Source organism: Rhinopithecus bieti, unplaced genomic scaffold, assembly GCF_001698545.2.
Source record: "Rhinopithecus bieti isolate Rb0 unplaced genomic scaffold, ASM169854v2 scaffold_17655, whole genome shotgun sequence".
NCBI lineage: Eukaryota > Metazoa > Chordata > Mammalia > Primates > Cercopithecidae > Rhinopithecus > Rhinopithecus bieti.
This window is the reverse complement of record NW_016809081.1, coordinates 380,920-394,018: the sequence shown is the minus strand read 5'-3', so window position 1 is coordinate 394,018 and position 13,099 is coordinate 380,920. Positions and strand designations below refer to the sequence as shown.

The following is a 13,099-nucleotide window of genomic DNA, read 5'->3' as shown; positions in this document are numbered from 1 at the left end:
AGTAGTAACACAGGTTTTAAAGACTAAAACCTGTGCTAGCTACTGGACCTCTGCCTGTATCAGCTCTCTCATTCTATAAGGGCATGACAATAAGGCCTATATCATAGAGTTGTTAACGAGAGCTAAGTGGGAAAATACAAATTTCTTATCATAGTATTTGGCACATAATAAGTACTCAATATTTCATTAATGCATGGATGGGAGGGTTTCACTGAATGCTATGAGATCCTGACATAATATCACTATTTATATGGAAGGTATATTCAGGACCTGTTAATAAATAGTTAAATTGATACTCCAAGCTCAATTAACACCTCATAGAAGCAAGAGCACCCATGGACTGTTCTTCTGCTTAAATGACCGTATCCTCACCAACCCTGAGCGCAAGATGTAGAAATAGCCTATAGATAGATACTTCCATTGGTCGGGCCATAAAATTGAGATGTAACCCCTTAAAACTTTGCTTCTTTAGTGTCTGCCAAATGCTTGTCCAACATTTGAGTAATTGTCACCATTGCTAATTACCCTAATGTAATAATATGAGATGTTCCACTTTGGAAAACTTCTGTTACCTTGGAATTCCTGTTAAGATGAGGGCTTTGCCATTAGCTGTATTGAGATTTTAGAAACCTTAACTTGTGATAATTTGCTCCTTTTCAGCAATACTATTTATTTGCACGAGGAAAACTTGGTTTTAACTGTGAAAGTACATCACCCTCTTGTGAATTTGGGGCTTCCGTTGACCCACATGTATCTTATTCTTTTCCCACTGTAGCTGGACAGTGCCACATCGCTTATCCAGGCAGCTAAAAACCTGATGAATGCTGTTGTCCTCACGGTGAAAGCATCCTATGTGGCCTCAACCAAATACCAGAAGGTCTATGGGACAGCAGCTGTCAACTCACCTGTTGTGTCTTGGAAGATGAAGGCTCCAGAGAAGAAGCCCCTTGTGAAAAGAGAAAAGCCTGAAGAATTCCAGACACGAGTTCGACGAGGTTCTCAGAAGAAACACATTTCGCCTGTACAGGCTTTAAGTGAATTCAAAGCAATGGATTCCTTCTAGGACGATAGGTTTTAACAAGAAAGCTTTTATCTTTTCTTTCTTTTCTTTTAATTCCATTTTGTATGCATACCTGCCGGCTCGTATGCCTCTGGCATGGGGAAATTAAGGGAACAGTGTCTGTTTGCATGTACGATGAGATGAGATCAATACTACTGATCCATCTGTAGCCTGGGAAGGAGACAGGACATTCCTGTACTGAGGTGGCACAGAGCTGTCCTTTGCAATATTCTCATAAAATTGGGCACAGAGTTCGCATTGGCGCAACATTTATGGGAGTGGGAGGGATGGGGAAAATAAACTTAACTCTACAAAAGCAAACTAATGCATGCAAGAATCATTAGGTTGGCAGGTATATTCATAAGTGAAAAATTTGGAAGTGTAATGGTAGAATATAAAACTTGTATTGCTTCTGTTTCAGTGCAAAAATGTACTAGCCAATACGCTTAAGTGTGTGGCCCACGAATTGAACAATTTAACCTTGAAGTCTATATCCGTGACATTATGTCGATTTTTAACTGAGGGGAAATTAACTAGTCCAGCCTAAAATGCTTCTTTTAATCTGCATTCTGTTTTCTCTTCTAGTTGTGCCATTACTAGTGATCATGGTTTTTTTTTTTTCCCCCCTTTACTGAAAACAATAAACATCTATTTGAGACAATTAAAATCCTTCTGGGGGCACTGGAAGCACAATACGGTGACCAATCTTGCTTTCTTTGTTTTTTTTTTTTTAATTTGAACTATGATTTTGCTAGAAATAGAAGGCCCAGTGGTGGAATATTAGAGGGAAGGAAACTGACAATGTGTGAAAGTTAGAGGCAAATACATAGGTGTAGCTTGGAGTGCTGGTATCTAATATACCATTGTATTCACTAACTCGAAATAAACACATTTAATCTTGACATCTCAAGTATGTTTTCTTTTTTTAAGTATGTACTTAATAAAGATTAGAGTATCTTCCTGAAAATTCATTAAAATGCATTATGTTTTGGTTTGTTTTTAGATTAGGGATAAAATAGATGATATCCAAATAANCTGGAAGCACAATACGGTGACCAATCTTGCTTTCTTTGTTTTTTTTTTTTTTAATTTGAACTATGATTTTGCTAGAAATAGAAGGCCCAGTGGTGGAATATTAGAGGGAAGGAAACTGACAATGTGTGAAAGTTAGAGGCAAATACATAGGTGTAGCTTGGAGTGCTGGTATCTAATATACCATTGTATTCACTAACTCGAAATAAACACATTTAATCTTGACATCTCAAGTATGTTTTCTTTTTTTAAGTATGTACTTAATAAAGATTAGAGTATCTTCCTGAAAATTCATTAAAAATGCATTATGTTTTGGTTTGTTTTTAGATTAGGGATAAAATAGATGATATCCAAATAATTCTGTCCTTTTTAGAGTTCACATATTTATTTTGTGGTTTTTCCATTTGTCTTCATTCACTTTCATATTGCATTGAAAATGACAGTCTTTTTAATAGAAAAGCCAATTAATTTCAAAATATTTTATTCATTTTAGACTTTTCCCCTTTAAGCTGGAAAACAGGACCTCTGTCCCATTAAAAAGTGGTGATAGTATTTCAGCTATGAACTGAGAAATGGGGAAAAGGCCCCCAGTCACCTGAATTCTGCAAACTCCTCTCATTGGAATGATTCCTACAAGTTTTCACATTACTATGTCTCCAAAAGACTTCTGGTAAATACCCATGTTTCTTTCTCAGCAAAGTGATAACACACTGGGAGTCATGAACACCTAAGCTTACATGCAAGATCCCAAAGGGAAGGAGCTATAAGGGAGGTGTGGAAGGAGAAAAAGCTTAATCTAAAATTTTATTAAGAAATGATTCTGCTCAAACCACTGCTTACTACTCCCGAAAAAAGCACCACCAAGACTGAGAACATTTCAATAGAGGCGCCACCACAGAAGCTGTACACTGATTTTCAACACTAATCATTAGATCACAGATAGCTAGCCTGCTTCATTAATTTGCATAAACCTTCAGAGGGTGCCACTGACACTCACAGATATTTAAAGAAGGCCTTAACTGAGCCAGGTTCTAGGTTGAGTGCACCGCACCACTAGTTAAACATATGGGTGACTTTTCCTGTTAGCACATAACCATGACGTAATAAGAAACCAGAATGCCATTTTTGCCCACTGACCTGAAGAACAAAGCGTGTTCTTGGCAGCTTATTTTTCTAAGGAATCTGAATTTCTCCAAAACAGCGATAAAAATACCCTTTTGAGAAGTTTTTCCTGACAAGAGCCACTCACTCTGTTCCTCTCCTCCCTAACAGATGCTTTAGAAATGGAAAGATCTCTTTAGCCCCCCTTCTCCACAGGATCTAGGGAAATAGAAATATTAAGGGGTTAAAGACAGGAAAGAAAAGTACATCAATCCAGTGATGATGGTCCTATAGAAAGAGTCAACCCAATGCCATTCAGAAGTCCCCAAAGGAAATGTAATTAGCATAATTAACTTTCTGGATTCATACATTATTATTTATTGGGTCAAATATTTTGCAGACCAGCCAAGAAGTTTTGCGTTTTAAAAGTTTCTTGGCAAATCCTGAAAAATAGCCAGTAGGTATCAGAGGAATATATAGAGAATGCCCTTGACTTTGACCTATAAAACATTAAATGTTTCAATGCATGCTTATGAACAGTGTGTGTGTGTGTATGCTGATTTCAGTGCTTACTGAATAAGCATCGTCACTATCCATCATTGCTTTTGTGATCAAGGAAAACAGTAACTTCAGAAAGATAATTAAATATAGACACTTAGCTGAAACCATTAAAGCAATAAAGAAGTTGGTAAATTTCTTGTCCTCAAGAAAAATGCAATCTAATTGAGAACATATCACATAGACAAAAAAAAAAAAAGTGCCAAGAAATCATACTCAAAGTACCAAATGAATATGGTAGAGAAATTACTGTGTGGTCCTAGTAAAGTCAAACCCATTGAAGACTAAAGTAGTTGGGTAAGAATAATGGAAGAGGCAGGACTTGGAAATGAGAAAATAAATACATTCTGAATGAATGAAAATTATAAATCAGCAAATTTGGCAAGAGGGGTGATAGTTTGACATCTAAGGAAGAACAGCTTAGTTTAATATGTGAAGACAAGTGTCAGAGGGAACACAGGATTTATCAAGGAGATTAAGGGGTATAAATGTGGACATGTAGTTTGAAACTAAACTAGGAAGGTCATAAACAAGGGTGACCATTACCCAATAGGAAAGGTGGAGTTTTTAAGTGGGATGATGACACTGAAATTAATTATGTGTGGGGAGATGAGAGCTGAAAGGGGCTGAGAGAAGAGGCATATATGATAGAAACGTCAGAAGGATTTTCAGTGACTTCTTGAATAACTATATATAGGGAAAGAACTATTATAGTATATACTTTCTTCAGGGAGATTAAAGAATAAGAAAATAGGAATAATTAAATTGATATTTTAAGATGGACTAGAATGGTATATTTGAGGAACATAGAATTCCTAAGCAAATACTTGCAGGTATTTTCTAAAGAAGCATTTTTGGCTGCAGCAGGATGGATCCTCCTGATGGGAGGAAACTATATAAATCTGTTTCCTATACCCACTGTTCTAAGATTGATGTTTTGGAAGCCAAAATTGTTATATTCTTCTAAGGACCCAAAGTATCCAGGAAATCATAAGATATCTACAGACGATTTGTAGTTTTTATCCCATTAAATGTTGAAAACTATAAACTCAACTTGATTCTTAGAAGTCAACTCTCTAAGCAATTGGTTATGATTTGAGCCCATGGGGAAATAGACTACACAAATGCCATCATGATGGTCATCAATTTTGGGGCATTAGTTATGTGTAGGACACCTTTTATTCATGTGAGGCATAAAGATCTATAAAGTAATGTGTATAGCAGAATCCTTAAGCTAAATAAGCATACCAAAATATTGTCATTTGAATTGATAAATTATAATTCCTAAATGTGCTGGTCATAGATTATAAGTGATTTGATTTTTTATTGCTGTGTCATCACACATTAACCCAATTAAAAAGGCCAGTGCTTACTCTTGAACATTGTGGCATCATTTAGAGGTAATGAGAGGAAAAAAATATATAGAAAATGTTGACAAAATATACTAGAGTAGTGGAGTAATATCAGAAAGATGGTGGACTAGGAAGCTTCAGGTCCTTGTTCCTTCATGGAAACACAAAGTAAACAACATATTAACCACAATAGCTTTATGGAAACTTTAGAAACAGTTAACAATTTGCAGCAACTAAGATAATGTCCATCAAGAGAAAGCCACACTCAACATGGTAGGAAATTTGGGGTCATTTCTGCTCACTTGTGCCCCCACCCCCTCCCTGGCATGTTCAGGAGGGAAGCCACTCAATTCCTAGTGTTATAGAAGAAACCAGTTTCTTTTCACACGACCAGGAAAATTTAGGCACGCGGACACATTGTAGGGTGAGTAGGGCAGAGTGTACTGGGTGAAAAGAAAAAAGGAAAGAGCAACTCTCAGCAAAGCCAGAGAGAGTCCTGATTGCAGGTTTCCTGCCTCACTGATTGAATCCCAGGTCACCACACAGGAACAGGCAAGACCACGCTCCTCCCCCATGCAAAGGGCACGATCTTCTGAGGCTCCACCCCATCCTCCCAGTGTGCAGGTGGGCATTATTCAGAAAGAATCAGTTGGGAAAGTGGGAGTGTCATCCACAACCAGCAGTCCAGTTTTTCAGCTTTCAGGCTGTTTTAGGCTTGAAGTCGGGGTTTCTCCAGGGACCCTTGGCTGTCTCCTGTCTCTATCACGAGTTTCTCCTTTACAATGGAAGAAAAAGAGTAGAACTTCCTGTTTTGTGGCTTCCTAGAGGAATAGTTTATTTCTCCCCTGAAAGCGGGGATAGGCACAACAACACATTAAAGCTTTGGGGAATCCAAGACTTGTGGGGTCCTGGAGGCAACAGAGTAGAGGCCGAGGAATACAATAGAAGACTTAAGGTCCTGAAAAGAATCAGAACTAAGACTCTTAAGGAAAATAGGATATTTAAAAGCAGCTGTGTATACAGGGACTTGGGGGAAGGAGGAAGAACACACAGAGGCTCAGTAAATACATATGTTTAGAAATTACCTGAAAAGGCATTAGTTTTCACACCATGCTGATGAGTGAATGTCTTCCCTTGGATGAGCCAATCCACAAAATTGGCATAGGTAGCTGTTTTTTTCAAATGTTCAAGTATATGTCTACAAGAGACTCACTTTGGATTTAGGAACTTCATTAGATTGAAAGTGAAATAATAAAGATATTTCATAAATATAGTAACCAAAAGGGAACAGAGGTGGTGATATTAATATCAGACAAAAATAGACTTTAAGCCAAAACTGTTACAAAAGACGAGGGCACTATATAATAAAAGTGTCCCTGCACCAATAAAATGTCATCATAATAAGAACAAGTGCACTTGTTCTCACTCACATGCAAAAGCTAAAAGAAATGACTTCATAGAAGTTGAGAGTAGAATAGTGGTTACAAGAGGCTAGAAAGGGTAGGTAGGAAGGAAAGAGAATAGGGAAAGATTGCTTAAAGGATACAAAATTACAGCTAGATAGAAGAAATAAGTTCTAGTGTTTTGCAGCACTGTAGGGTAGCTATGGTCAATAATAATTTATTACATATTTTCAAAGTTTGAAGAGATTCTGATTGTTCCCAATGCAAATACAAGTGTTTGAAATGATGGATATGCTGATTACTTTGATTTGATCACTATGCATTGTATGTATCAAAAGTCACTATGCACCTAATATGTATACTATATATCAAGTTACAAAAAATATGTGCATCAAGCAGCCAGAGCACCTAAATATATGAAGCAAACACTGATCCAGTTAAAGGAAGAAATAGATAACTCTACAATAATAGTATAAGACTTCAATACTACACCTTCAAGAATAGACAGAACAACCAGACTGAAGAGTAATAGGGAATTAGAGGACTTGAACAACCCTATAGACCAACTGGACCCAACAGACATATACAGAACAACTAACCAACGATAGCAGAACACATACTTTTCTCAAGTGCGCATGGATTGTTTCCCAAGTTAGACCATATATTAGGTCACAAAGTTAGTCTTAATAAATTTAAAAATGTTAAAATTATACAAATTATATTTTCAATCATAATGGATTGAAACTAAAAATCAAAAGCAAATGGAACACAGGAACATCCACAAATACATGGAAGTTAATTAACACACTCTTAAACAACGGGTCAAGGAAAAAAATTTCACAAAATTGGAAAATATCTTAAGGCAAGTAAAAGCAAAATATACCAAAACTTATGGGATAAAGTGAAAACAGAGCTAAAATGGAAACTTATAGCCACAGATGTTCACATTAACAAGGAAAAAATTCTCAAAAATCTAAATTTCTATCTGAAAGAGGCAGAACACAATAAAAAACTAAACCCAAAGCTAGCAGAAGGAAAATGTGAAGGTTAATTTTATGTGTTAACTTTAGTGGGCTAAAGGATGTCCAGATAGCTGGTAAAATATTACTTATGCATATGTCTATGAGGGTGTGTCCAGATGAAATTAGCATTTGAATTGATAGACTGAATAAAGAAGATAGTCCTCACCAAATTGGGGGTACATCGTGGAATCCATTGAGAGACCAAACGGAACACAAAAGCAGAAGAATGCGTTCACTTTCTTTGCTTGAGCTAAGGTATTTAATGTTTCCTTCTTTTACACATTTCTGCTCCTAGTTCTTTGGCCTTCAGACTCAGACTGGAATTTAAACCATTGAGTCCCTTGTTCTCAAGCCATAACAAACTTGGGCTGGAACTACACAACTGGCTCTCCTGGGTCTCCAGTTTGCAGATGGCAGATCATGAGACTTATAGCTCATAATCTCTCATAATAAATCCTTTCTTTCTCTTTCTTTCTCTCTCTTTTCTCTCTCTCTGTCTCTCTCTCTCTTTTTCTCTCTTTCTATTGGCTTTATTTTGTCTGGAGAACCCTGATACAGAAAAGAAAATAAAATTAAGTCAGAGATAAACAATTAAAGGTAGTAGAAAAGCAATAAAGAAAAATCAACAAAATTCAAAGTTGGTTCTTAAAAAATATCAACAAAATTTATAAATGTCTGGCTAGATTGGCTAAGAAAAAAGGGAGATGACTCAAATTACTAAAATTATAAATGAAAGGGAATAGTCCTATCAATTTTACAGAAGTAGAAAGAATCATAAATGTACAGTGAGCAAATATATACCAATGAATTGGAAACCTAGATGAAATGGATAAATTCCAGAAATTCATAAACTAACAACACTGAATAATGAAGAAATCTGAGCAGACTTTTAACTAGTAAGGAGATTGAATCAGTAATCAAAACTTCTCAACAACAACAAAAGACCAAGGCCTAGAAGTCTTCACTGTTGAATTCTACAAATCACTTATTTAGTAAAGACTTAACTCTAATATTCCTCAAACTCTTCCAAAAAGTTGAAAATTCCAACTAATTCAATTAGACTATCACTACCCTTATAATTAAGCCAGCCAAGGATACTATAAAAAAACTATATACTAATATCCCTGATAAGTACTAATTCAAAAATCCTTAGTAAAATACCAGGAAACAGAATGCAATAGCACATTAACAGGATTACACACCATGGCCAAGTGGAATTTCTTGCTGGAATGCAAGGATGGTTCAACATCTTAAAATCAAGCAATGTAAATATAACATTAATGGAATGAAGAAGAAAACCTCACATGATGATCTGAATTCATGAATAAAAGTATTTGACAAAATTCAACATCTTTTTATAATTAAAAACATCTTGAACAAACTATAAATAGAAGGAAACTACCTCAAACTAATAAATATCATATATGAACATCCCATAGCTGACATCATAGTTAATGATGAAAGACAAAACTTTTCATCTGAGATGAGAAACAAGTCAAGGGCACTCACTCTCACCATTTCTTTTCAACACTGTACTAGATGTTCTAGCCAGAGCAATTAGGAAATAAAAGAAAAAAATTCTAACTAGAAAGAAGTAAAATTAACTCTGTTTACATACAACATAATAGAAAACTCTAAAGATTTCACAAACTGTTAGAACTAATAAATGTAGGAAAGTTACAGAACACAAGATCAACATACAAAAGTCAGTTGTTTCTAGACACTAACAATAAACAATTTAGAGTAGCATCAGAAAGAATACTTAAAAATAAACTTAACCAAGGAAGTGAAAGACTTGCACACTGAAAATTCAAAATGTTGCAGAAAGTTTAAATTAGGAAAACACAAATAAATGAAAAGATATCCCAAGCACACAAATAAGAAGATTTAATATTAAGGTCTCAATACAGCTACAGATTCAGAACAATCCATGCCAAAATCCCAACAGTGTATTTTGCCAGAATAGAAAAATTCATTCTAAAATTCATAAAGAATTTCCAGATACCCCAATCCTAAAACAAAAACAGTTTCGGGCCTCACACTTTCTGGCTTCAAAATGTAAAGCTACAGTAGTCAAAACAATGTAGTACTGGCATAAAGACAGATATAATACTGGTACAATATAAAGCTACAGTAATCAAACAGTGTAATACTGGCATAAAGACCGACATAGAGACCAGCTGAATAGAATAGAGAGCCCAGAAACCAACCCTCACAAATATCATCAAATGATTTTGACAAGGATGTCAAGAGCATTTAGTAAAGAAAGGATAGTCTTTTCAACAAATAGCTGTGGAAAAACTGGCTATTTATATGTATAAAAATAAATTTAAACCTTACAGCATTTATAAAAATTAAGTCAAAATGAAAGAAACACCTCAATATAATACCTAAAACTATAAAACCCTTAGAAGAAAACAACCAAAAGCTTTATAACATTGGATTTAGCAATGATTTCTTGGACATAACACCAAAAGCACAGAATTAAAAATAAATAAATTGGATATATCAAAATATTAAAACTATGTATCAAAAGGCATAATCAACAGAGTGGAAAGGCAACATATGGAAAAAATTAAAGTATTTGCAAATCAAGTACCTGATAAGAAATTAATATATGTAATATAATATACGGTATATATCTACACACACACACGTATATACACACCTTAACTAAACACTAAAAATCTTTTGCACACCAAAGGACACTGTCAACGGATAGTAAAAAGTCAATCCATGGAATAGGTGCAGTGGCTCATGCTTGTAATCCCAGCACTTAAGAGGCTGAAGCAGGAGAATCACTTGAAGCCAGGAGTACAAGACCTGCCTGAGCAACACAGTGAGACCTCATCTGTACAAAAATTTTTAAAACTAGCTAGGTATGGTAGTAGGTACCTGTAGTCCCACCTACTTGGGAGACTGAGGTGGGAGGATTTCTTGAACCCAGGAATTTGAGGTTGCAGTGAGCTATGATCATGTCACTCACTGCATTCCAGCCTGGGAGACGGACCAAAACACTATCACTAAAAACAAAATGAAATAAAGCAAAACAAACAAACAAGCAAGCATTAAATGGTATAAAATACTTGCAAATCATATAGTCTGATAAAGAATTAATATCCTCTTAATATATAAAGGACTTCTACAACTTAACAACAACAACAACAACAAAAAACACTCAATTTTAAAAAAATTGGTTATGGACTTGAATTGACTTTTCTCCAAAGAGAATATACAAATGGCCAATAAGCACATGAAAAGATGTTAAACAATACTAATCATTAGGGAAATGTAAATCAAAACCACAATATGATACCACTTTACATCCTTTAGGATGGTTACCATAAAAAGAAAATAAAAAGCAAAATAAAAGCAAAATAGAAAATAAAAAGTGTTGGCAAAGATGTGGAGAAATTGGCACCCTTGTGCACTGTTGGTGAGAATGTAAAATGGTGCAGCTGCTATGGAAAATACACAAAAAAATTAAAAGTAGTCTCAAAAGAAATGTTTGTAAACCCATATTCATAGCAGCTTACAACTGCTGAAAGGTGAAAGCATTCAAAATGACTGCTGATGGATGAATGGAGAAACAAAATGTGGTACATATATATAATGCATTATTCAGTCTTGGAAAGGAATAAAGTTACAATGGCAAAGACATGGAATCAACCTAAATGCCCATCAATGATAGACTGGATAAATAAAATGTGATGTGTATACACCATGGAATACCATGCAGCCATAAGAAAGAATGAGATCATTTCCTTTACAGGGACATGGATGGAGCTGGAGGCCATTATCCTTAGCAAACTAATGCAGGAACAGAAAACCATGGAGGATAGAGGGTAGGAGGAGGGAGAGGATCAGGAAAAATGACTTATGCGTACTAGGCTTAATACCTGGTTGATGAAATAATCTATACAACAAACCCCCATGACATAAGTTTACCATATATAACAAACCTGCAGTTGTACCCCAGAACTTAAACTGAAAGTTAAAAAAAAAAAAAACAAAAAGAAATCTGACCCATGCTATAGCATGGATAAACCTTGAGAAAATTATGCTAGGTGAAATAAATCAGTCACAAAATGACAAATACTGTATGATTCCCACCTGTATAATGTGCCCAAGAGTAGTCAAATTCATAGAGACAGAAAGCAGAACAATGATTCTGAGGAGATAGTGCAGGAGTCCTCAACTCCCTCTTCTCTTCCCCACCCCCTGTGCTGGTCAATGGCCTGTTAGAAACCAGGCCACACAGCAGGTGGTGAGCAAGCATTACTGCCTAAGTTCCACCTCCTGTCAGATCAGCAGGGGCATTAGATTCTTACAGGAACAGGAACCCTACTGTAAACTGCACATGCAAGGGATTTAGGCTGTCTGCTCCTTACGAGAATCCAATGCCTGATGGTGTGTCACTGTTTCCCATCATCCCCAGACGGGACCATTTAGTTACAGGAAAACAAGCTCAGGACTCCCACTGACTCTACATTATGGTAAGTATGTAATAATAACAAAGTGCACATTAAATGTAATGTGTGTGAATCATCCCAAAACCATTCCCTGCCATCCTATCCATGGAAAAATTGTCTTACATGAAACCAGTTCCTGGTGCCAAAAAGACTGGGGACCACTCTTTTAATGGATACAGAGTTTCAGTTTTACAACCTAAAAGGAGTCCTGGCGATAGATGGTGGTGATGGTTGCACAACAATGAATATAATTAACAGCACTAACTGGTAAGTTCAAAAATTGTTAAGATAGTAAATTTTATGTCTCTTTTACCACAATTAAAAATTAAAATACCAGTGCTACTGATGCTCTTATCAGTGTCAGATGTTTGAGGTATTATGACCTCTTTAACAAAAACCACTTCCCATTTCTAGTTTAAACTCATACGTATCAAATTGGAACCCTCCTGGGGCACTGGAAAGCTTCAGTCTGTGTTTTGAACTTGTTCATGGTTTTTCACTGAGGTAACTAGTAAAATTATCTACACTGTTACTTATGGAAGGATGAACTTCACAGTGTGAGTAAAACCTCACAAATTTGGGGACGGTTTTAACAATGATGGTCATTTTAAAGTAATTAACTGTAACTCTTCGGTGAATGAGAATATTTTGGAAGAATATTTCCATCTAAATTGAGTTTACTGTCTTATCACCATAAGAAATCTACATTAAAAATTACATTCGGAGCCAGGTATCAAAATCAGGAAGGAACCAGGGCACAAAATAAATTTTACCAAGTCAAGCCTAGATTTCAACTAGAAAGCCAGTTAATTATTTGAAGGTCTGAAGATGGTCTCATTCCTAGATTAAACGTAGTTGAGGAGTGTATTTGCACTGAGTATATGAGGCATGAAAGGACAGACTGAATGTTTTGGAACAGAAGCTGTCTTAGTTTACATTGCTGTGAAAACAGAGCCTGAAACAAGAATTTGGATGAAGATTATTTATTTGAATGGCAATCTCAAGAAGTAAGAGTGAGGGTGCAAGAATGTTAAGATAGAGTCAGGGAAAGAGAAAACTCCAACATAAGATGTTTTCTCATTGTCACTCATACTGGTGG

At 35.7% G+C, this 13,099-nt stretch overlaps 1 protein-coding gene across 11 annotated transcripts in view; it reads left to right on the top strand.

Moving 5' to 3' along the window:
* CTNNA2 (catenin alpha 2) overlaps window positions 1-2,037 on the top strand; it is a 1,170,559-nt gene extending 1,168,522 nt beyond the window's left edge. For 7 of the 11 annotated variants that reach the window (XM_017888532.1, XM_017888525.1, XM_017888528.1 and 4 more), the window contains one exon: window positions 776-2,037. In XM_017888532.1, the coding sequence (XP_017744021.1) occupies window positions 776-1,063 (288 nt within the window). In that variant the 3' untranslated portion in view covers window positions 1,064-2,037. The remainder of the gene's footprint in view (window positions 1-775) is intronic. The other 4 variants (XM_017888536.1, XM_017888533.1, XM_017888535.1 and 1 more) reach the window with 3 other exon arrangements.
* Window positions 2,038-13,099: the final 11,062 nt, after the last annotated feature.